This window comes from Sesamum indicum, linkage group LG10, assembly GCF_000512975.1.
Source record: "Sesamum indicum cultivar Zhongzhi No. 13 linkage group LG10, S_indicum_v1.0, whole genome shotgun sequence".
NCBI classification, from domain to species: domain Eukaryota; kingdom Viridiplantae; phylum Streptophyta; class Magnoliopsida; order Lamiales; family Pedaliaceae; genus Sesamum; species Sesamum indicum.
Genome location: NC_026154.1, coordinates 16,817,603 through 16,841,663, shown reverse-complemented (window position 1 = coordinate 16,841,663; position 24,061 = coordinate 16,817,603). Strand labels below are relative to the sequence as shown.

Below are 24,061 nucleotides of genomic sequence, written 5' to 3'. Positions count from 1 at the left end.
ATAAAAGGCCTACACCTAAGACTCTAACACAGTTGGGTGTCCGTCGTCTGTCGATGAAGGCTGAGTGGTCGGCCATGTAGAACGGTTGAGTGGCCGAAGTGCGCGTCACGGGGGCCTAGTGTGCGGGCAGCCCGTGACATTCTCCCCCACCTGAGATAGCGACGTCCCCGGCGCTACGGAAGCATTATACGCTTCGACAAGGGGTAGAAACGCCTTTAGGTTCGTCACTCGCTCCCAAGTGTTCTCCTCGCTGCTGCATCCCCTCCATTTCACCAAGTACTCTGTGTGGTCTTTCTTCGCGGTACTCGTCACTCGGTGATCTAGGATCGCTTCAGCCACCTTCTTCTTCGTCTTCTTCAATTCGAGTTGTGGGCGGCTGGGTTGATTGCGGGTATCGTCTTCCCTGTCTGCTGAATACTTTTTCAATTGGCTGACATGGAAGACGTTGTGGATCTTCCACCACGGCGGCAGCTCCACCTTGTATGCTACCGTCCCAATACGCCTAAGGACCGGCAAAGGACCAACATATTTCTGCATCAACCGAGGATCTCTCCCCCTTGATGACTTTGACAATCTCGGATCCGGGACCTTCACCAGCACCAGGTCTCCCGCATTGAACTCAACGAAGCGGCGATTCTGATCTGCATACTTCTTCATCCGCTTCTGAGCTGTCTCCAGGCAACTTTTAGCGATATCAACATTCTGCTTCCACTCTTGGGAGAAACTTCGAGCAAGAGGGGATCTCACACTTTGTGGGATGTCCAGAGTGTGAGGAAGGAGCGGCTGCTGCCCAGTGACGATTTCAAAAGCGCTCTTGTTAGTCGAAGAGCTCTTTTGAGCATTGAAACACAGCTGAGCGACATCCAGGAGCTTCACCCAATCCTTCTGCGTACCTCGCACAAAGTGCCGAAGGTAGTCCTCCAACATAGAATTAAAGCGTTCTGTCTGACCATCGGACTGTGGATGATAGCTCGAGCTCATGGAAAGTGTGGACCCGAGGAGTTTGAACAACTCGGTCCAGAAGACGCCAGTGAAACGGGAGTCGCGATCACTGACAATATCTTTTGGCAGTCCCCAATATTTGACGATGTGTTTGAAGAAGAGATGAGCCGTCCCTTCTGCTGTAACGTGTTTGGGTGCTGCGATGAATGTAGCATATTTTGACAAACGATCTACCACGACGATAATAGAGCCTAAGTCCCCGACTTTAGGCAATCCAGAGATATAGTCCATGGAGACGCTCTCCCATGGACGCTTTGGGATGGGAAGTGGTTGCAGCAAACCAGCCTTCTTCTGATGCTCTCCCATGGACGCTTTGGGATGGGAAGTGGTTGCAGCAAACCAGCCTTCTTCTGATGGTCTGCCTTGTCTTGCTGACAAATCAAGCAAGTGCGGACATACGTCTCGACATCATCCCGCAGTTGTGGCCAATAGTAGGCCCTCCGCACCAAGGCAAACGTGCGCTCCTGTCCTTGGTGTCCCGCCCAAAGTGTGTCGTGGCATTCGGAAAGAAGTGATTTCCGTAGGTCCCCGCCTCTCGGAATATATACGCGGTTTCCCTTGGTCATCAACAATCCATCCTCGATCCAAAAGTGTCGAGCCTTGCCCTGCTCGACAAGCCGAATCAGGCCTTGCGCTGCGGGATCCCTCGGTAGTAACTCCCGCACCTGATCCTTCACAGAGATAGCAGCCGCGCTAGAGGAGAGCGCTGCTATCGACTCCAAGTTCGCCAAGTCCGCCCTGCGGCTCAAGGCGTCAGCTGCGTGGTTGCTGGAGCCGGCCCGGTACTCCAACACGAAGTGAAACTCTGACAACAACTCCTGCCAACGTGCCTGCCTACTGGTCAGCTTCGGCTGCGACATGAAATGACTCACTGCAGTGTTATCCGTCCTGACCACGAAGGGAGAGCCTAATAAGTAGTGTCGCCATAGTCGAACGCAATGAACTACGGCCAACAACTCCTTCTCGTGCACTGAATAACGTCGTTCAGCATCCTTCAACTTTCTGCTCTCAAAGGCAATTGGATGGCCATCTTGCATCAGAACTCCTCCTAAAGCAAAGTCTGAAGCGTCTGTCTCCACCAAGAATGGCTTTGACATATCTGGCAAGGCCAACACAGGATCTGTCACCATCGCTCTCTTCAAATCATCGAAGGCTACTTGGCATTGGGGTGTCCAATTCCAAGTCTCTGTCTTCTTTAGTAAGTCTGTCAAAGGCCGTGCGATCGTGGAGTAGTCCTTCACGAAACGCCGATAATCGCCAAGCCAAGAAATGAGCGCAAGTCATGAACATCGCTCGGCGGTCTCCACTCCTCGATAGCCTGTACTTTCTTGGGATCCATCCGAATGCGTCCTCTCTCCACGATATGTCCCAAGAAACTGATAGTCTCCCGAGCAAACGAGCACTTCGACACCTTCACGTACAGCTCGTGCTCGCGGAGTCTCGTCAGAACCTGCCGCAAATGGTCCTCGTGCTCGGCCAAGGTTCTGCTGTATATCACAATGTCGTCCAGGTACACCACCACAAACTCATCAAGAAAACCGTGAAGTACCTGGTTCATCAAGGTGCTGAAGGTTGCGGGAGCGTTAGTCAGGCCGAAAGGCATGACAAGAAACTCGAAAGCTCCGTACCTCGTGACAACTGCGCCGCGGGATCTCTCGGTAGTAACTCCCGCACCTGATCCTTCGTAGAGATAGCAGCCGCGCTAGAAGAGAGCGCTGCTATCGACTCCAAGTTCGCCAAGTCCGCCCTGCGGCTCAAGGCATCTGCTGACTGCTTCCTAAGCTCCACAAGCTTAGGTTGCGGTATTCTGTACGGTGCCCTAGCGGGCGGTCTCGTGCCAGGCACCAACTCGATCTCGTGATCCACTGCCCTCTTCGGTGGTAGCTTCCGAGGCAGCTCGTCTGGCATCACGTCTTCAAATTCCATCAACAGTTTCTTAATGCCGCCCGGGATGGGCCCTGACACCTCTTCTATTTCATCAAGGCAAAGAGTGCACAAGTAGGATGGTTCATTCCGCTTGCGCCCCTTCTCAAACTGCATGGCCGACAAATTCCTCTCTCCAGTACGTCCGGCCAAGGTAGGGATGACACACGGTTTCGCTCCCATCATCATCAGCGAGTCGACATGGGGTAGAACAGCTGTGCGTGTATCCCGTAGAAATTCAAGCCCGAGGATAAGCTTGAAATCGTCCATTACCACAACCGAAAGATTGGTCTTTCCTTCATAAGCACCAACCTTAATCTGCACAGACTTGGCTACACCGGCAATGGGTTGTGCAGCCGAGTTGATCGCCTTCACACGCCCAACTCCCTTCTCCAGCACGAGCCCGAGTCTCGCCACTTCGGCGCTCGCAAGGTAGTTGTGAGAGGCTCCAGTGTCGATCATGGCTCGAATCGGCTTGCCATGAATCTTCACATCAACGAACATCAACCCTTTCTTCCGAGGAATCCGGGGCTGGACTTCTTCTTCTTTCTGTTCCGGCTGTTCCACAGTAAGAGCCGGGACAGTCTTTTTCGCAAGGGGTGGCACAACTTTCTTCGCCGCCACCATAGAGACTGTGTTGCACCATTGGGATACTGCCCCCAAATTGTCCTCATCCTCCTCCGTGCCATTCTCACCACCTGCCTCTGCTTGTGGCTCCACACTCCTTGAGGATGACGCATTGTCGGCAAAGGTCGTTGCCAATGCATTCAACACCCGTCTCTTCGGGCAGTCGCGATACCCATGCGGACCATCGCAGAAGAAACACCCTCTCCTCCTCTCGAGTGCTCCCTGTCTGTTCTCCTGGGGCCTGTTCCTGTCTGAACCGCCCTGTGAGCCATTCTGAGCGTGGGGTTTCTGGTCTCCCCCACCTCTGTTGAAGATATTCCTGAACGATTTCATCCCATTCGACTTATTCTGTGCAGGACCAGGCGTCGCCTGCCTATCCTTCTTCTCCCGCTCAGGACTAGGCGTCGCCTGCCTATCCTTTTGAGTCTCTAGGTTGAAATCGGCCAGGCGTTCGGCCGCTATAATAGCCGAACTCAAATCGGTCACTCGTTGCCTCTGCAACTCGTTTCTCGCCCACTGTTTCAAGCCTTCCATGAAAGTGAACAGCTTGTCTGCCTCCGACATGTCTCGGATGTTCAGCATCAGCGCTGAGAAAGCTTTGACATATTCCCGCACGGAACCTGTATGTTCAAGCTTTCGCAATGCCCTCCTGGCATTGTACTCCACATTCTCGGGGAAGAACTGCTCTCTGATCGCCTCCCGTAGAAGAGCCCACGTGTCGAGCTGTATTTGATGAGCCTGGATTTCCGCAAACTTGGTCCGCCACCACAGCTTTGCGTCACCAGTCAGGTACATGGTCGCAGTCGCAACCTTCCTTGCCTCGTCCCGCACGTCTGCCGCAAGGAAGTACTGTTCCATGTCGAAGAGGAAGTTCTCGACCTCCTTCGCATCACGCTCACCGCTATAGGCCTTCGGTTCTGGTATTCGAAGCCTAGCACCGGGGTCGTGAGCAATCATAGGCGTGCTACCCACTGCACGCTGGAGCAGTCCGATCTGAATGGACATCTGCTCCATGTCACGCCGCATATCGGCAATGCTGTCGTTTCCGAATACGCCAGCCATCTCCTGAATCACGTGCCGACACTCGTCCAACTCCGAATTCAGCACCGTGATCTCAGATTCTAGAGAAGAGACCTTCGTCTCCAATTCCACCAACCGGGAGTGTCCGTCCTCCGGGTTCTCAGCTCTCTCGCTGGATGAAGCTGCGGCATGTCGCGGGCTTTCCGGATCTTGCCCCGATGCCCTCGCAGCAGTAGCGGTCCGCCTCGGCCCCATCGTGGCACGAGGCTCTGATACCCCCTCTCACGAGGCGCCTATCACACAGCGCGTCGTGTGGCTAGTAGTCCGCTGACTACGTCCGCCAATACCTCCGCTCGGCACAAATGCAGCGCGCCGAATATATCAGAGTCGGGAGGAACAATCACAAAACAGTAAATTGCGCACGCGGATTCAGAAAACCAAATTGCATTGAACTGAAAATGCGTATACAATGATCAACGATGCTAGAGCAAGGGGATCGCCTTGAGGGGGACTCTAACACGTCACTAAACCAAGCTTCTTGAACTCATTCCCCCCTATAATAGGCTTAAAAAAATAAATCCTATTGCCTACACTAGACACTAGGAAAGCTGAAATTTGCAACTCAAGAGGCGTAACGTCCCCTTGAGGAATCTAAACAACATAAAGCAAATAACAAAGCAGTTAACAAAGCAATAAAAGGCCTACACCTAAGACTCTAACACAGTTGGGTGTCCGTCGTCTGTCGATGAAGGCTGAGTGGTCGGCCATGTAGAACGGTTGAGTGGCCGAAGTGCGCGTCACGGGGGCCTAGTGTGCGGGCAGCCCGTGACACCTCGTCACATCAAAAATCTTCGGCCGTGCCCCCAACCGGAGTGCTCCCCTCGGAGGCTCCATCCCAAGAACCGATGATCCAGCTGACACAGGAAGCCTTGCTAGCCTTGATACGAGACGCGTCTACACGAGCTGCGGCTCAAGCCGTGGCCCAATTTGTGGCGCAACAACCAGTGAACCCGCCCCCTCCTTCCCCTCGTAGAAGTCGAGAACTATCCTCGGCTCCCGAGGAGTAGGAGCAGAGGCGAGAGGAAGTAAATAGTCGGATTTCCAGACCCAAAGTTGCACAAACTCAAGATCGAAATCTCCATAATCGAGAATCTTTCGCCCCCCCCCACCAACTTGGGGAGCCGAGGATTCCCACTTGCCGTTGGGTGTGGCACCTCCAAGATGGAGCCCATTTGCCTCCAACATTCGGGCAGAGGCGCTCCCAGCTGGTCTCAAGGTGTCGAATCTGTCGGAGTATGATGGAACGGGAGACCCACAAGAACACTTAGACAAATTTTACGCCAAGATTGATTGGTACGATCTAAGTGACGCCGCTTACTGCAAGGTCTTCCGCACTACGCTGTCAAAACGCGCATTAGCCTGGTTCAACCAACTGCCCGCTGGAACTATTTCTAGCCTTGAGCAATTGGTTCAACGTTTCTTGCACCACTTCTCCATGAACAAAAAGGTCCCAAAGACGGCGGCATATCTATTTACTATCCGTCAGAGGGAAGGCGAGACTCTGAGAGATTTCATGCAAAGGTTCGTAGATGCAGTGCATGAGGTTCCTCATGTTAACCAAGAGTTGTTAGCTAGTATTCTCCAACAGAATCTACAACCGGGAAGATTCAAAGAGTCTATAGCAGGCAAGCCCCCTAGCGCTATGGAAGATTTACTCGTGCGCTCCCAGAAATACATCCGGATTGAGGAGTCTAATGCTTTGGATCCTTTCCTTAGCGGCAAAAGGAAGGGTCGAGAAGAGGAAAAAGAGCCGAAAAAGAAAGAGGAACGCAAGCATGTGCCTCCGGCGGGGTTTGCTCACTATACCCCCTTGAATGCTCCCAGGAGGGAGATATTAATGGTGGCGGAACAGCAAGGGTTAATCAGTCAATGGCCGACAAAGATGAAAGATAACCCCAAGAGACTCAAATCCGACAAATATTGTCGTTTTCACCGAGACAGGGGACACACGACGGAGGAATGCCATCACCTGAAGAATGAGATAGAAAAATTGATCCAGCGGGGACACTTAAAGGAGTATGTCAACCACTATGCACAAGGACGCAATTTTGACCGTGGGCCGAATGTGCAAACTCCTCGTGACGATAACTATCCCACCGCAGGAGTCATCCTGTGACCTCAAAACGATCAACAAGCCATGAAGGAGGAGCTCAAAGTTCACGTAGCGAAAAAAAAATATTTTTTGGCTAGTCACTTGTAATAGGAGAAAACTCGAGTAGTAGCTCGACATATCCTTCTCCCCTTTTGATTTTCCCTAACACTTTGTATTTCGGAGTTTAAGTAATGAAGTTGGTTTTCTTGTAGTAGTCCCAACAAACGAGACGAATTTAGGCGTAGAGATCCTTGAAGTTTCACGAGGACCCTAGAGGCAAAAATCGTCATTGTCATATAGACAAAAGTCGCTATTGCCCCGGGACCCCCTAAACGGAACTTTCATTGAGATCCTCGTCAATAATGTTGCCCCGGAAACTTCACATCCCTTTGAAGTTGGTAAAAGACCGACTCCGGGACATGAAGTATCCTTTGAGGCAACATCCCCTTATCAAATCCTTGAGGCAATGTCCCCACATAAATATGTTGGACTCGCAAAGTTTTGCCCCCCCTTCCGAAGTTGGTAAAAATCTAACTCCAGGGCATGAGCAAAAACATCCCTTGAGGCAACATTCGACGAATATAAGTCGTATGAGAACAAAACAACAACTGAGTAAGTGTAGCGACTACATTTACGAATATAGAATACTATCAAGTCACCTCCTAAGATTTTCAACCTAATGGATGATGAAAAAATCACCCCAAGAGGCAACGCCTTCAGAAAAGAAAAAAATACGTCGCTTCACTTCCTCCAAAGTCTTGGGGGGCTCTATCACCACTTGTAAGAATTATTTATGAGGAGTCTCTCTTGAAAATGATGTCGAAATTCTCAAGACAAATGAAAAAATTTAGCGGATGAGATGAATAAACTCTGAATGATTCCTACTAATAGAAAATGAGAGCAAGTATTGTTAAAAAATATTTGATGGTGTAGTGGTAGGAGTTCCTACTCACCACCCTTTTAACCTGGGTTTAAAACCCAGGTGACGCAAAAATTAGCACCTCCTCACAACACTTGAAAACTCAAGCTAAGCTTGAGGAGGGCTCGAATTACATCGCCTGGTGCGCCGCACTCCACCTGGTGCACCAGCTCGGGGCACGAGCGGGGCTCGGGGTCGCGCCCACCGCATCGAGCTGGGTGGGGGGCACCCCCTGGTGCACCCTACGACCGAGGTGCACCCACTCCCATGTGTTAACTCAATTCAGAAAAATATTTACTCTCGCACAAAATATTCTACCAGAAAGTTCATATTCCGTCCGAGAGTGGGGGGCTGTATGATATACATTAGTAAAAAAATATATAAAATTATAAGGGTAAAAGAGTAATTGGATATATAGAAGGCACATCATAAGTACATAAAACCTATCACACCATATAATTTCCAACACCCCTATAAATACTAATTTTTTAATCCAAGGTCACTATTCATTGACAAGACCCCTCATTCTTGAGAAGAACACATTTTGCGGAAATTATATTTCACCTGGTGTAAAATTCCGTCGTGGTAAAATCCCGACTTATTCCCTAGCAAAAAAACCTCGACCACATCAAAGAAGAAAGAAACTTCATTTGAAAGAAGCTGAAGAAAATCAGTTTTGTAGACACAGCTTACAGCAACAATGAGAGCTGGTAAAATTTAAATACACAACCGGAAAAATACCTAACTCACCTAACTAACTAATCACGACTGAAACTAAAAAGTAAAAAAAAAAAGTGTTACGATTTCAAGCAAAGAAGAAAAAGGAAGAAACACAAGTGTTGTTGCTGCTACTGTTCTTCTTCTTCTCTGTTTTAGCTCTGCAACTGTTCTTCTTGAGCTGAAACTTTGACAACTTTATCACCCCCCCCACCTCCGCAAGTTGGGCTTGGACTCAATACAACCAAGTCTAATTTGGAAAGCAAATGAACAAAGGAAGCAGCTGACAACAACTTTGTAAAGACATCTGCAACTTGCTTTTTATAAACAACAAATGTTGGCTGAATTAGACCTTCTTTGTACTTATTTCTAACAATGTGAAGGCAAATTATATTTTTGGTTGTATAAGTAGACCTCTTTCTAACTTTGGTCCCATACTCAGGCCAATTCACACATTGAGTCTCATATGTGGCTTTTTTTTCTAATTTGAGGACCAACGAGGGATTTCCGGCAATTTCATAACGCCAGCTGCTATTTCCGTCAGTAGCTGTTAAGTATGTGGAGGGAAAATGTAGCAACTTGGTGGGAAAAGCTATTACACCTTCTTCCTACTATTTAAGGTGGATTTCTTCATTTCTCTCTTGCATTTAGTAGAAAAAATATATTGCCAAAAGTTTATATTTACTCTTTTCAGATGTCCTCATATATATAGCCTTGAAGGAAAACAGCGCAACAACTAACAGTACAAAATTGTAAACACAAATCCGACAAAAGACTAGTATATTTAACAACCACACAGCCGAAAGTCCCGTCTTCAGATGTCACAACTGACCCACCTAATGAACATAACGGCATAGCTCAAAGTCCGATGTGCCTAGTCAATGTGACCTATCTCCTGAAAAGTACGTGGTATTGAATAAGCTGCCTACTCAGGAAGTATAGCTAATCAGTTTATATATATACACACAGGCAGTAAGTCAGTACAATGCAATCACATCCACTAACAAATATTCGTCATATAACAATAGCAGATGTTAGGAATAATACATGCCCACAATGTAAATCAGTCCGCGATATGATATTTGACGTTATCATTTATTTTCAAATGGCCCTACTTACTCTTATTAGAGTACATAAGTCAATAGTTTTGTCGGTCATCATCATCTCAGTCAATGTCATATCATATACAGCACATGATACCCGTTGTATGTGATATCCCCACACCATCTGTCCCAGTGTGTAGCAATATCAATATAGAACATCACAACAAATATGGTATCCCCACACCACCTTAGTGTGTAGCTAACAACACAGAATATTCCCTGCTACCAGAAATATCCCGGGACCCTAAAATGTAAGGTTCATCAATGCCATGAACGTCGCTGGTGCATTTGTTAACCCAAATGGCATCACCAAAAACTCATAGTGACCATAACGAGTATGAAAAGTTGTTTTTGGTATGTTTTTCTCTATTATCCTCAACTAGTCTAATAAGTCATCAATCCTCGGCAACTGATATTTATTCTTCACTATTACCTTATTCAATTGGCGGTAATCGATGCACAACCTCATACTACCTTCTTTCTTCTTCACAAATAGCACCGGTGTTCCCCATAAGTACTTGGCATGATAATCCCTTTCCCTAATAATTTTTCTATTTGCTTTTTAAGCTCTTGTAATTCCACTGAGGCCATTTTGTACGGTGCAATAGAAATAACTCGTAGGAGAGTTTATATGACAAAATCTACTTCTCTATGCGGTGGCAAACCTAATAGTCATCAGGGAATACTTCAGGGAAGTCTCTCACTACCGGGATTTCCTCGGATATGGGATAACCCTCTCGGTATCTCACATGACTAGATACGCCTCACAACTTTCTAGCATCAATCGTCTTGCCTCTAGGGCTGATATTACACAAACTGGCATTACTTGACGATTCCCCACAAATACTACTTTCGATTCGCCGGAATATTCGATCATCACTTCCTTTTTATAACAGTCAACTATTGCTATATATTGTGCTAGCCAATCCATCTCCAAAATCACATCAAACTCCTTCAAATCCATCACTAAAAGATCCACGAGTAAATTTACATCTCTAATTCTCACTAAGCTCTCCTTCCTAACACTATTCATTACCACACCCTCTCTCATGGGCAAATAAATGATCAAATTATTCCCAAAGGATTATTCTTACCAAGTATTTTAGATGCAAGTTCTGATGAAATGTATGAATGCGTAGAGCTAGGATCAATGAAAACATAAGCCTTAACGTCAAATAATAAAATTGTACCTGATATCACATCATTCGATGATGGAGTTTACTCTTTGATCATATTATATATTCTTGAGTGGCTTGTGCTCTTGAACCCCTCATACTCCCACCAATAGTATGGTTACCATATCTATTATTAGTGCCTCTACCCCTGCATCTGCCTCTACCTCTCTCAACTCTTCTGCCACTACTTTCAATACTGCTTTAGCTCTGGGTCCATTAGTTACACTTCCACCAACACCTATAGTCTAACTAGGACAATTCTTGGCTATATGTTCCCTACCTCCACATTGATAATAGGTTCTGGTTATATCATCTCGTCTCCAACGTAGTCCCAAATGTTGTCTTCCACAAGTAGAATAACTCGGAGTGAAAATTGGTCCCCAACTATTAACTCTATCAGCTCCCGTACCCGGTTCAATATAAAGCGTAGTAAATGAGCTGTGTTAGAACGAACATCTACTAGTCTGCCCAATACTTCATCGATAAACAAGACCACCACACGAAAAGTTCGCACTCCCACATAAAATGAATGGCAGGTTCCCCTCTTGGTCAACCTACTTAATTCCCCTATTGTGTACGCTGATTTTCTCTTCTCTTCCCCCTTCTTCTTGTATTCAACTATTGCTTCTTCCATACGGACTGCTGATTAAACAAGAATTTTAAAATTTATAATTTTGACTGCGAAGCCTTTTTTAATCTCTGGTCGTAGCCCCTACTCAAAACGGTAACAACGATCCTCCTGTCGCTACTGCTTTTTGTGCATACTTGACTATTGCAGCAAAACGAAGTTCATATTCTACCACTGTCTGATCATCTCCTTGCACTATATTTAGAAACTTCATCCTCTTCTTATCTCGGTACATCTTGGGTCTTTATTTATCATCAAACTCTTTTTAAAATTAAACCCAAGTTATCTCTCTTAGTTCATATTCTCTCTTCACTGACCTTCGCGAAATCAATGCATTCCCCATGAACAAAGAAACAACATACTTAAGTTGATTCTCTGGAGTATAATTTACTAAGTTCATCACATTTTTTACTTTTATCCACCACCTCTCAACAATCCTTGGGACTAGAATACCCTCAAATTCTGTAGCTCCCATCTTTCTAATTCTTTTATAATTGCGATGAATTGTAGGAACTACTGGTGCTGGCGCTGGAGTGGGTGTTCGTGCTTGTGAAAGTAATTGTGTTTCGGCCTGAAAGGTCATCTGAAGTATCTGTGCATACTCTGGTGGTAGTCCAGCCACTGGAGCACCACCAGGAGGAATCGGGGAATCAGCACCAAGACCCTCTCAACCTACCTCCACCCCACCTACACTTGCAGGTGCCACTAAGCCCTCTACGGATTCCGCTAACTCTTCCCTACTAGCTATTGGGTCAGCACGTGCACCTTGGCAACCATTCTACATCAAAGAATTCAATCATTAAACTCACCTCACAATCAACCTATCACCCTAGAAATGTAGACCTGCTCTGGTACCACCCAATATAGCACCCCTTATTTCACTATATTTAATTATCACCATTCACCTTCTTCTTAATTACAACTCACAATATAAGCAATTTCTTTTCGACCCGTAAAATAAATTCTATTTTATCAATATAATATATAAATATCACAAGAGATAATAGATATCGCCAAAAGTTTATATTTACTCTCTCCAGATGTCCTCATATATATAACCTCAAAGGAAAACAACGAAACAACCAATAATACAAAATTCTAAATGCAAACCTAGCAAAAGACTAGTATATTTAATAACCACATAACCAAAAGTTCCGGATTCAGATGTCACGACTAACTCACCTAATAAGAACAACGAAGTCATGCGATGTGGCTAATCAGTGTGACATATCTCCTGAAAAGTACATGGTAAGAAATGGGTTGTCTACTCAATAAGTATAGCTAACCAGTCTCTCTATATATATATACATAGACAACAAGTCACGTATAATGCAATCACATCAACTAACAAATATTCTTCATGTAGCAACATCAGATGTAAGAAATAATATATGACTACAACTGAATCAGTTCACGACATAGTATTTGATGTTATCATTTATTTTTTAAGGGGCCTATTTACTCTAATTAGAGTACATCACTCAATTATTTTTCCGGCCATCATCATATCAGTCAATATCATATCATATACAACATATGATACCTGTTGTATGCAATATCCCAACACTATCTATCCCATTGTGTAGCAATATCAACACAAGACATCACAGTAAATATGACATCCCCACGCCACCTTAGTGTGTCGCTAATAGCACAAAATATTCCCTACTACACGAAATACTCCGGTACTCTACGTGTCATGGTACCTAGCTTAACTCATTTATTTTTTATATCACATCACCATCAATCATGTGACGCCCCAAAAATAATAATATATAATTGGGGGATTAATTGATAATTTTTTATAAAATTTAGTTAATTAGTAAATAAATTATGGATCATAATTGAAATATAATAACACTTGAATGAATTAAATTGGAGTTCGTTATAATATTTTGGGACAATTATATTAATTAAGAAATAAAGAAGGACGTAATGGGTATTTTGAGAAAATTTTAATTAAATTAATAAAATAATAATAATATTATATATATATAAATAATATGTATATATATATAAGTAGAGAGAGAAAATTGAGAGTGGAGGTGGGGCCCAACTCCCACCGCCTCACTCCCTCTTTTCCTTTTTTTTTTATTTATTCTAGTTTGTTTGTTCTCAATATACACACACAAACATATGCACATACAACACACAGCAAATTGCAATTTTTTGGCGGGAGAAGAAAAACAAAAAGTTGATTATATTAAGCGATGTACTATTTAATCGGAATATTTTACGGGTTTGGCTATTTAAAATAGTGTCTAATTAAATATAGAATCGGATATAAAAATGATATCATTGGTCAATTAGATTATTAAATTTATTAGATTCGAATGTTGCTGTAGCAAATTTATATAATTCCATCGGAATTATTAACCAAATACGCAATTCTATGTATTTATATTTAATTAAATTGTATAATAGCGGGAAATTGATAGAAAATTCATAGAAATATTTTGAAAATTATATTTAATAAATGGTATGTTAATAAAGAGGAAAAACGAAGATTTGTACTTCGATAGAAGTGGAATATTAAAGAATTAGTAGAAATTGTACGACTAATATTTAATATTGTATTTAAAAGAAATTACAATATTCTCGATATATTAATGGTGTGTGGTATAACTCATTATACGATACGGGGGTGAGGTGAAAGGGCTGACAATTAGCGATTGAGTAGAAAGAAACGTTGTAAGGTTGAGGTAAGTAAATAATTAGTATTATCTATATATGTTCCATTTATTTGTGATATTACTGTTATATAAATTTGTGGTTCATGCTGATGTTGGTTTATCTGAAAATATATGAGTGGTGAATGATTTAATTTGATTGACGATATTGTGTACGTGGAATGCGAAGACACGTTGAAATATCATGTTTGTCGTATGTTATGTTGTGGGTATCTGAAAATGAGAATATAATGATATTTTATTTTACGTTACTAGTTGCTTACAAGAATGGTGATATGTGGAAATGAGGGAGTGGTGGAAATTGAATATAATTGTGGCGTGAATACCCCTTGATGTGTTGAAAAGCCTATAAGGCGAAATGAAATGAAAAGAGCTTTGATGCGATATGAGAAAGAAATGAAATGAAAAGAGTTTTGATGCGATATGAAAAAGATGTGATGTGAAAAGAGCTATGATGCGAAATAAAAGAGCTATGATGCGAATTGAAAGAGCTATGATGCGAATTGAAAGAGTTATGATGCGAATTGAAAGAGCTATGATGCGAAATGTGATTGATGAGCCGGCTGTCAAGGGGATTCACTTAAATTTATATGACGGTGAGATTGAGTTGACGGGAAAAACACGATATCACCTTCTGGTAAGCAAACTAGGAAAAAAGAAAGTTTAATTGATTATTTTATTGTGAGATAGCTATGTGGTGTACTACAATTGATTATGTTGGAGTTAAATTGACTGTAATCCATGCATGTTGCCTACTTGTCACGTTTGGGCTGTGTTTGATGTACATATATAGATAGGGCTGATTATTTACTTACTGAGTGGCAGACTCATCCATCTGTTGACATTTTCTTTCAGGAGTAGAGTTTGAGGTATCTGACTGTTGAATAATAGGTCTACGCACTATACTCAGTCAGGTCGGGCCAGTATGCTGTTTTTCCTTTTTGTCAGCTAGAGTACAAATCTTATTTTGTTTGTATAAAGAGAACGTAGGAGTGGAGATTAACTGTGGTGGGCTACTCGTGGTGTTTGATTTGTATATATGATGTTGTGGGTTGATTATGTTGTTATGACGTTGGGGTTACGTATTCATTGATCGTTGAAATGATAATTGATACAACAGATTTGTTATTTTTTTATAAATCAAAATATTTATATTAATTTATTATCTTAATATATATATTTTTAGGTACTTTTTTAAACTATAAAAACTAAAAATAAATTTATATAAATATTTTATTTTGATTCATTTTTAAAAATTATGCACGTACATAGAATGTGCCGCACTTACTAATTTTAAATAATTCATTATCAATCTATACTATTAATTAAAAAAATTGGTGAATTGGTGTCTCAATTATTTTAGTATGTTTATTTTAATTTTATTAATTTATTTATTTACTTCTCACCCACTCATTCTCCCCCATTATCTTTCAATACTTATTTTTTAAATTTTTATTCATTTTTTTGTCATTATCAACTTATTATTTTATATATACTTTTATTAAATAATAAATATTTTATTTTAAATGATATATAGAAATTGCACACACATAGAGTATGCCATGAATTACTAATTTGAATAGGGAGTGTAGTTGTAATTTCAACTATAATTTTAGGGGTGTAGATATAATTTTATTAAAAAAATAGGAGATAATTAAGTTAAATTTTAATTTTAAAAAGAAAATTAGATATACGATATATGTATGGACGTGACATATTGTTTGACGGGGGGTCTTACCACTTCCAAGTTCCAACGCTAGTCGCTACAAAAGTAGCATTTAGCAAACAACATTTTCGAATGAAAAGAGCTACTACAAGGAGTGGAGATTTTCAGTAGCGTGGCGGCCGACAAAATGATTAGATCAGATTACCGCCGCCGCGGCCACCATCTACTGGCGCTTCTCGCAATAGCAGTGATACTACTTTTACCGACGGCGACAGTCACCGTGGAAGATACAGATTCTTCGTCGATCATATCTAGATTCCAGGAATACCTCAGAATCAATACCGCCCACCCCGGCCCCAACTACAACGAAGCGGCCGATTTCATCGCCTCCCAAGCCAAGTCCCTCTCGTTGGATTTTCAGATCTTGGAGTTCGTAAAGGGCAAGCCCCTGGTGCTCCTCAAGTGGGCTGGCAAGAACCCTGCCCTCCCTTCCGTCCTCCTTAATTCCCACACCGACGTCGTACCCGCTGAGCCCCACAAATGGGACCATCCCCCTTTTCAAGCTCACATCGACCCCTCATCCGGCCACATCTATGCCCGCGGCTCTCAGGACATGAAGTGCGTCGGCCTTCAGTATCTGGAGGCTATTCGCAAGCTCCAGGCTTCAGGCTTCCGTCCCCTGCGCACCGTCTACCTCTCCTTCGTTCCTGATGAGGAAATCGGTGGCAATGACGGAGTCGGGAAGTTCGCCAATTCCGAAATTTTCAAGAATATGAACGTAGCTATTATACTGGACGAGGGGTTGGCCTCACCCGCTGACAATTACCGGGTGTTCTACGCTGAGAGGTGCCCTTGGTGGCTGGTCATTAAAGCTACAGGTGCGCCCGGTCATGGGGCTAAGCTTTACGACAACACTGCAATGGAGAATTTACTCAAGAGCATCGAGAGTGTTAGGAGATTCAGGGCCGTTCAATTTGATATGGTTAAGGCTGGACTAAAAGCTGAAGGAGAGGTCATTTCTGTTAATATGGTATTCTTGAAAGCAGGCACCCCATCTCCGACTGTGAGTCCCCTCTCCATTTCTACTAGACATTTCATTAGCTATTACAGAGTGCTGCAGATGCCCAAACTGTATTCGATTTACTAAACTGGGGTTGAACCGTAGTGTTTTAATTCCTTCAAAACCAGTTAATTGTTTGTTTCTCTTCTTCTTCTTTTTTAAGTTCATCTTTTTCTTGTTATTTTTTTCCTTGTGTATGATGATTTCTGTTACCAAAACTACTCTGCTCTTGGATTATTGGTGATTTCAGCTGGGGATATTGGCCAGCCTGGTAACACATTAAAATCTGTATTTGTCATTTTTCTTCGTTGAGTTAGTATAGCTGTCAATACAATAATGAGGCAAAATTTCATTTTGGTCCCGTAGGATAGGGTGTGTTGCACTTTGGTCCATAATTTGCGAACTTAGTATATTTAGTCCCATAGGATAAATATCATAGCATTTTTAGTCTCTAGGACAAAGTTGTAGCCCCCATAAGATATAGAGTTGTAGCCTATTTGGTCCCATAGGATATAAAGTCGTAGCCTATGGGACCAAATATGCCGAATCTTTATCCTATGGGATTAAATGTGCCAAATTTTGATTCAATAGGACCAAAAATGCTACAATATTTATTCTATGTGACCAAATGTGCTGAGCCGTAAACTATGAGACCAAAAGTGCAACACACCATATCATATAAGACTAAGTGCAATTTTTCCTTAATAGTCTGTCCTAACTACAAGGTTCTAAGGAATGTAATAAAAGGGAAAAAAAACTGTATTTGGGTGTTTCTCTGTGAATTAACCACTGTAAGCGTGGCGATGGCAACGTTTCTTCTGGAATCTGAATCTTCTGGATTCTCAGTTTATAAATCAATATTTGTTTTGGTATGCATATGATCAATGGTTCCTGCATGGATTGTCAGGTTATAGGCCACAAATTCTTGCTTGGGGTTTTCATGTGTTTGTTTCTTTTACCTGGATAATGCTTCGAGTACCTTGGTTGAACAAAGCCTGGCACATAAACTTGATTTGCATTCCTCTGCAAGTGGCTAGTCATGTAGATACCAGATCACATAACATATATGGCTGAGAAATAAATTATGTTGCATTTGTAGTAGTATTTCCGATATATGCCAAGTGAGAACTAGGATGTTACCATGGGAACTGCAATATCCTAAGTATTTAGTTTTTGGATTTCCCATTTACTTCATTTGCCCTTATCTCCCATTCTTTTATGGAAAATGGGATATACTTGTTAATACATTAGAACTAGAGTCAAAAGTATGTAACTCCATGTCTTACTGTTTTTATGACATGGTTTTGTCATGAATTTGCAACCATCCCATTCTTTTATGGAATAATGGGATATACTTATTAATACATTAGAACTAGAGCCAAAAGTATGTAACTTCTTCACCTTTTACTGTTTTAATGACAGGGTTTTGTCATGAATTTGCAACCATCTGAAGCTCAAGCAGGTTTTGATATTCGAGTCCCACCAACTGCGGATGTAGCATCCTTAGAGAGACGAATTGGAGAGGAATGGGCACCTGCCACACGTAATATGACCTTTGAGGTGAGAAAATGGGTCATCTCTTTGCTTTTCAATCAGTCAAAGCACTTGCTTCAGGGGCGTAACAGGCGTAGCTCCTTTAGAATGTGAAAATTTTTAGTATTCTTTGCTACATCTCTTCATTGCTTTTCTAGTAATCAGTTCTACAGTGGTCAAGTACGATTATAAACTATTTGTATCAAGTATCAAGCAGTTCATGCCTAGGCTGGGTTAATCATAGAAAATAGTTCCTTAATTCCTAAAATTTTATCTGTGAAGCTCATTTCAATCTTTTACTGGCTACTGTTCTAATTCTCAACGTGTCATTTCTTTTTCTTAAATCCAATTTTGCAATAGACAGAAATGACTTGTCAATGTGCCGAGAGAATTTAAATTTCTTCATCATATTTACGTTTGTTCTTCCCAGAAATACACACGTTGACTGTGTTGGAATATCTATTAGGGTTTGTACATATCTTTTCTTATTGTATTTGGATACGCATCTTTGCTAGTTATCATTATTTCTAGTTATCATTTAATTTCATCTCTATATATTAGAAGTAGAAGAATCAATAATACACAACAAGATCATTCCCCTCTATAGACCGCTTGTACATGAGGGAAAAGGATGAAGTAGTGATATGTCAAAACATCAAGGTTAATGCGTAGAATTTGGAGTTTAAGTGGCTGAAATATCTACTATTAAAACTTTTGGGACTATTGGCAAGGTACTTGCTTTGACTTATTGGTTGCTCATCTATGTAATATGTATATATTTTTGTATGAGCAATTCTAAGAAATTTTTTTATCTTGATGAATGATCACTATACTAACAAAAATTGAAGCTGGTCCAGTTTAAGCAGAGGGCATCTACATATGACAAGTTTGGTAAGCCAATTCTTACAGCTTTTGACGGTTCAAATCCTTGGTGGGCACTGTTGGAAGATGCAATAAAAAATGCCAGCGGGAAACTTGGGAAACCGGAGATATTTCCTGCTTCCACAGATGCTCGCTACTTCAGGGAACTTGGCTTGCCAGCAATTGGCTTTTCTCCTATGGCGAACACTCCCATTCTACTTCATGACCACAATGAGGTGAACATTTTTGTGTTATTTGCTTTATGGCTTCTGAAACTGGTTCTTGGAACACATAATCACTGTTTTATTGAATAAAACGTATGGCTAATGCATTTGATGGAAAATAGTTAGTCATGTTAAACCTATTCTTCATGAATGCAAAGAAGACAATAGTGCTGATCTCCTTTACCTTATATTTAAAACTTTTTCATTCTTACTAACTATTTGACTCATTCCAAATTCCTATCCTGGATTCGTCCCTGCTTACTCCACTCATGGCTAACAGAGACAAACCTGATCATTTGCTTTTTCATTCATTTATGTGATAATTTATATGCTCGATATTTCCTTCACTTTGCAATTGAAAGAAGAGATAAAGTTTTTTTTTTTTAACACACGTTATTCCTACGTGTAAGAAGAGATAAAGTTAATTCATCCTCTTTGTGCAGTTCCTGAGCAAGAACGAGTATTTGCGGGGAATTGACATTTATGAGTCAATAATCAAAGCATATGCATCTTATGCTGAACCAGTGAAGGATGAAGCATCCAGAGCGGAGTTGTAAGAATGCAACCTGCTTTCTCCCTCACTTTGCGAAGAATAAAAGTGTTTTGTCAGCTTGATCAATCGAATCTCCAACTTGTCGGTTTTGAGCAGCCTCTTTCCACACTGCTTTCTGAAAAATAGAAGTTTAAAATTCTTAGCATAGCAATTATATAAGTGCATGATTAAAATATATTTCCAAATTGTTGGGTCCCGAAAAAGGTACAATAGAAAGAAGTAGCGATTTACGTGTAAGGCAGATATTATGAAAATGAACTGAATCGAAATATACACTGGTGGTTTGACGGGCACCAGGACGATGATATAGAACTGGACTACGAAAATAATATTTATATTTTATTTTTAAAATCGAGCTAAATGCAATTTATTCTCAGCGATAAAGAAAATAAACAGTTTACCCCTTATAAAAGTAAAGCGGTAATTTATTCCTTTGTGTTAATCGGTGGATTTTGATCAATCTAAAGTTTAAATTTAATTAATAAATTAATACTGTAGATTTTATCTAATTCAATTCGACGGTCTAAATTAACAAATAAAAATAATATATTATATATCATTAAATAGAAAGTCCACTCAAAATTCTAATAATATTATATGTACGATACAATATGATTAATGATTGAAGAAATATATTGAATCAAAATCTGAGCTTTCCCCTTCTATACAATTATAAATCAAATCTCTACAATAATTCAAAGAATTATGAGTTCAAACAATTACGTGTATATCGTCGTCTTTGATTGCATAAATTACTTAGATGTTGAGGGTGGAAGCAACAACAGCGGTCAGAGCACGAGCTGCATTGGCAGTAGTGCACAGGTGCGGCAAGTGGAGAAGCCACTGCACGGGGGTGATGCCACCATTGCTACTCAAGAGGGCCAACATGGCACGATGATTCTTTTTTTTTTTTTTTTCACATACAGTTGGTAATAATGGTTATAATATAAGTTAATTAATGATCTATAGATTATAAATTCTAAATAAACAAAAATGATATTCCGTAATATATTAAGATAAAATTAAGTTTTAATCAAAATAAAAACTAATATCTTATAAGCTTAAAATATTTTTCGGATAAGCTATCCAAAAACCCTCTTAATAGTAATTAGAAGGTAAAGTTAAATTTATAAAATAATACTATTAGGATTGATGCAAAAAATGATGATATCCTCCACAATTAATTTATAGAATATTATAAAAAAAAATCATTCCCAAAGTATAGTTATTTGATTAAAAAATAGCCATTGAGGAATGAAAAAATTTAGCCATGTTGTGAACAATTTATATAAAATACTGAATGATAGATAAAATTAGAAGTTTATATATTTTTATTTGCTGACAATTATAAATAAAGAATTATCAAAAGGTATGCAAATGTAATTTTTCAATTGTTGGAAAAAATATAATTTTATATTTATAGAAGGTGTTAAGTTAATTAACTCAAATAAAAATTGTAAGTATCATAAGGAATTAAACATTTGTTTTTTCTTGACAGCAAAGACTTCTGTTTCCCCAACCAAAGACTTTCTGACTCTAATTTGCCTTTGCTTCAAGCCCTTCTGAACCCATTTCTTTTGAACTCCAAATCGAGAGTACTTTCAGAAGAAAGGGTTTTCCTGCCTATTGATTCTTGTGATTCTTCGATACTTCCTACGCTTTTTCCATATAAAGAAGAAGTTGCTCGCCTCTGCTTTTTACTATAATATAAGAGTAGGAAGGCTAGCCTTTCAGTAAAAGCCCTAAAGAACCTGCTTCCTTTTAGTATGCCAGCCAGTTCCCGGTCACCAAGCCAACAATTTCAATCCTTGAGAACCCTGCGCGTCTCCTAATAGATCAGCCCAACAATACCTCTGTGTTTTAACGGCTAATTTCCGCGCTTTACCGCTTCTTCAAAGGTAAATCGCCTAAGATTTTCTTGATTCAAGATTCAACGGCTACTTTTTTTAATTTAGCGGCTAATTTTTCATTATAAATAGACAACCCATAGAATTAAAGAAGGAACACCCGAGTTTCTCGCTTCACTCGTTTTTGGTACTTCTCTTATTCCAGTGTTTCTTTAGTGCGATCCTTTTGTTTGTAGTGCAATTTGACCAGCGATTGTGGTTTGTCTTTCTGATTGACTGTGATTGTGTGGTTTTTCTTACGACTGTTGTGTGATTTCTAAATTTTTATTGTTTATGCGACTACTTGTGTTGTGATTATTTGATTGTTTTTGTTTGTGGGTTTGTTAAGTTTCTTGATTTGTTGTGGGTTTTGGTGCAATTTGACTTAATTGTTCGAACTTGTTTCTTGGATTAGATCTTTTATCTTCTAATTAGTTTGTGTGATTATCGGTTGTTTGTGATTCTATTTGTGATTGTGGTGTGTTTGTGGTTTGTCTTCTAATTCTTTTTGTCATCTTGAGTTTGTCTTATGATTGTTCGTGATTGTGAGAATTTTTCTGATTGATTGTTCTGTAATTTTTTGGGAATTTATTCTCATTGTTTATGTGATTGGGCTATTTGTGTTCTCATTGTATTTGTGACTATGGGTTTGTGTAGGTATCTTTTGTTTTTGTGGGTGTTGTGCAATTTGACTTAATTATTGGAACTTGGTTTTTGGATTTGATCTTTTGTTTCTAGTTAGATTGTAATTATTGGTGGTTGTTTGTGATTCTTGATCGTTTCTTGTTGGTAACAATTTTTGAGTTTTCCGTTTCTTGATTCTATTGTTAAATCCACCTCTCAGTCCCTGATGCGTCCTGTGTTCATCACTATCAGGTTTTGTCTATGCCCATGTAATTTCAGCACTTCTAGATACTTGGATTTAAGCTCTCTTGAAAATGCGCTTTTCTTGTTCTTCACTTTGTGTACATTTTATAATCGAACCTAGCATCATGGTCATGCTCTTTGATGGAATTTGGAGCTCTGTCTCCTAATGTGCCAAAAGGAGAAATTTCAAAACAATTCACCTTTTCTGCTAATGGTGCAAATCTTTTTAACTCTGTGCCACAACTCCTTGCATTTATATTTATTTTATCTGAAAAAAAGAGCCTATTTTAGCAAAACTCCTTTCACTTTGGAGATAGCAAGGTTATTAATTTTGTAGTATTATGTGGCTGTTTTTTTCTTCAGATACTTGCACATTGTATTATCCCAAATGAGTGCGGAACCAATTCATGGGAAAGCTAAATATTGGATTAAAGGTAAATTTAGTGCTAATTTCAGATACAACAATATGAATTTCTCTTTTCCTTAATTGAATTCTCATAAAATTTATTGCATTTTCCTCAAACTGTATGGACTTCTGTGAAGCTAGAAACAACATTGTTTGGAACATGGACCTTAATGGGTAGAAAAACTCGTTTTAACTTGTTTGCATGCTTCCAGGATAGTTATTTGGAGCTCTTAAAAGTCATTTACACGACACCAACAAAAATTGGATGATAGCAACATTGTTTACAATTGGTGCTCTTACATCTGCAATGAGACACCGGTTGAGGAGTCAAGCAAGGTTCATTTTTTCTCAGAAATAGTCTATTTTCATTTTGTCTCTGTTTAAGTTTGGTTAGTTGATGAGTGTCGAAGTCACCAAAAATAATTCCTACAACACTTGTGAAAGTGGGAGTAGGGTCGAATCCACAGGGATTGGCTTTAAGTTGATTTCTTTAAGAGAAATAGAAAATAATGGGGGGAGATTTGATGGTAAAAAGAAATAATCAAAAACTAAATAAATAAAAATACCTGATAGAGATATGAGAGAGAGAGATTTCCCGGTTAAGGCTAGGATTATGCTTGATTCTCGTGAGTTGATCATTGATGCAAGAATAACACATGTATGGACAAATAAACCAGTTATGGTCGTTGGTACGACCTAACAACCTCACCTTTCCTTACCTTTTCGTTAGCCAAGGTACGACCGTTGGCTAGATCTCTAATTAACAGACAACCTTGGGAACGTCCACAAGATTTAATCTATTAACAGCATTAAGAATTAGAAAGGCCTGATTCTAATCAACAAACTCCTACGAGGACAATTCGTTTAAACTAGATCATGCATTCCCCATAACATAATTAAATACTGTGACATAACTAATCATGCTACGTTGCCACTAAGTATTGAACTAAATAAACAATTACACGGATTTATAAAGTTCAACTAGCTAAGCAAACCTTCTTGATAATGAACAACCGGCCGAATCATTCATAAATCAGACGTTTGTAATT

General features: G+C 40.6%; 3 protein-coding genes and 1 long non-coding RNA gene across 4 annotated transcripts in view; 3 read left to right on the top strand and 1 right to left on the bottom strand.

Annotated features, from left to right (window-relative positions):
- On the bottom strand, positions 2,240 to 4,827 carry LOC105173044. Its single transcript, XM_011094690.1, has 2 exons — positions 2,677 to 4,827; positions 2,240 to 2,551 (listed from the first exon to the last, which is right to left on the bottom strand). Exons 1-2 carry the CDS (start codon positions 4,825 to 4,827, stop codon positions 2,240 to 2,242), a joined length of 2,463 nt encoding a protein of 820 aa, XP_011092992.1.
- On the top strand, positions 5,478 to 6,748 carry LOC105173043. Its single transcript, XM_011094689.1, has 2 exons — positions 5,478 to 5,635; positions 5,794 to 6,748. Exons 1-2 carry the CDS (start codon positions 5,478 to 5,480, stop codon positions 6,746 to 6,748), a joined length of 1,113 nt encoding a protein of 370 aa, XP_011092991.1.
- LOC105172986 (aminoacylase-1) lies at positions 15,682 to 20,165 on the top strand. The gene is made up of 4 exons (XM_011094615.2): positions 15,682 to 16,685; positions 18,105 to 18,242; positions 19,073 to 19,312; positions 19,744 to 20,165. Exons 1-4 carry the CDS (start codon positions 15,810 to 15,812, stop codon positions 19,855 to 19,857), a joined length of 1,368 nt encoding a protein of 455 aa, XP_011092917.1. The 5' UTR covers positions 15,682 to 15,809; the 3' UTR covers positions 19,858 to 20,165.
- Positions 21,418 to 24,061, top strand: part of LOC110012739 — a 3,665-nt gene continuing 1,021 nt past the window's right edge. Inside the window, exons 1-2 of the long non-coding RNA XR_002287947.1 lie at positions 21,418 to 21,751; positions 22,970 to 23,040. This is a non-coding gene — a long non-coding RNA (uncharacterized LOC110012739). The remainder of the gene's footprint in view (positions 21,752 to 22,969; positions 23,041 to 24,061) is intronic.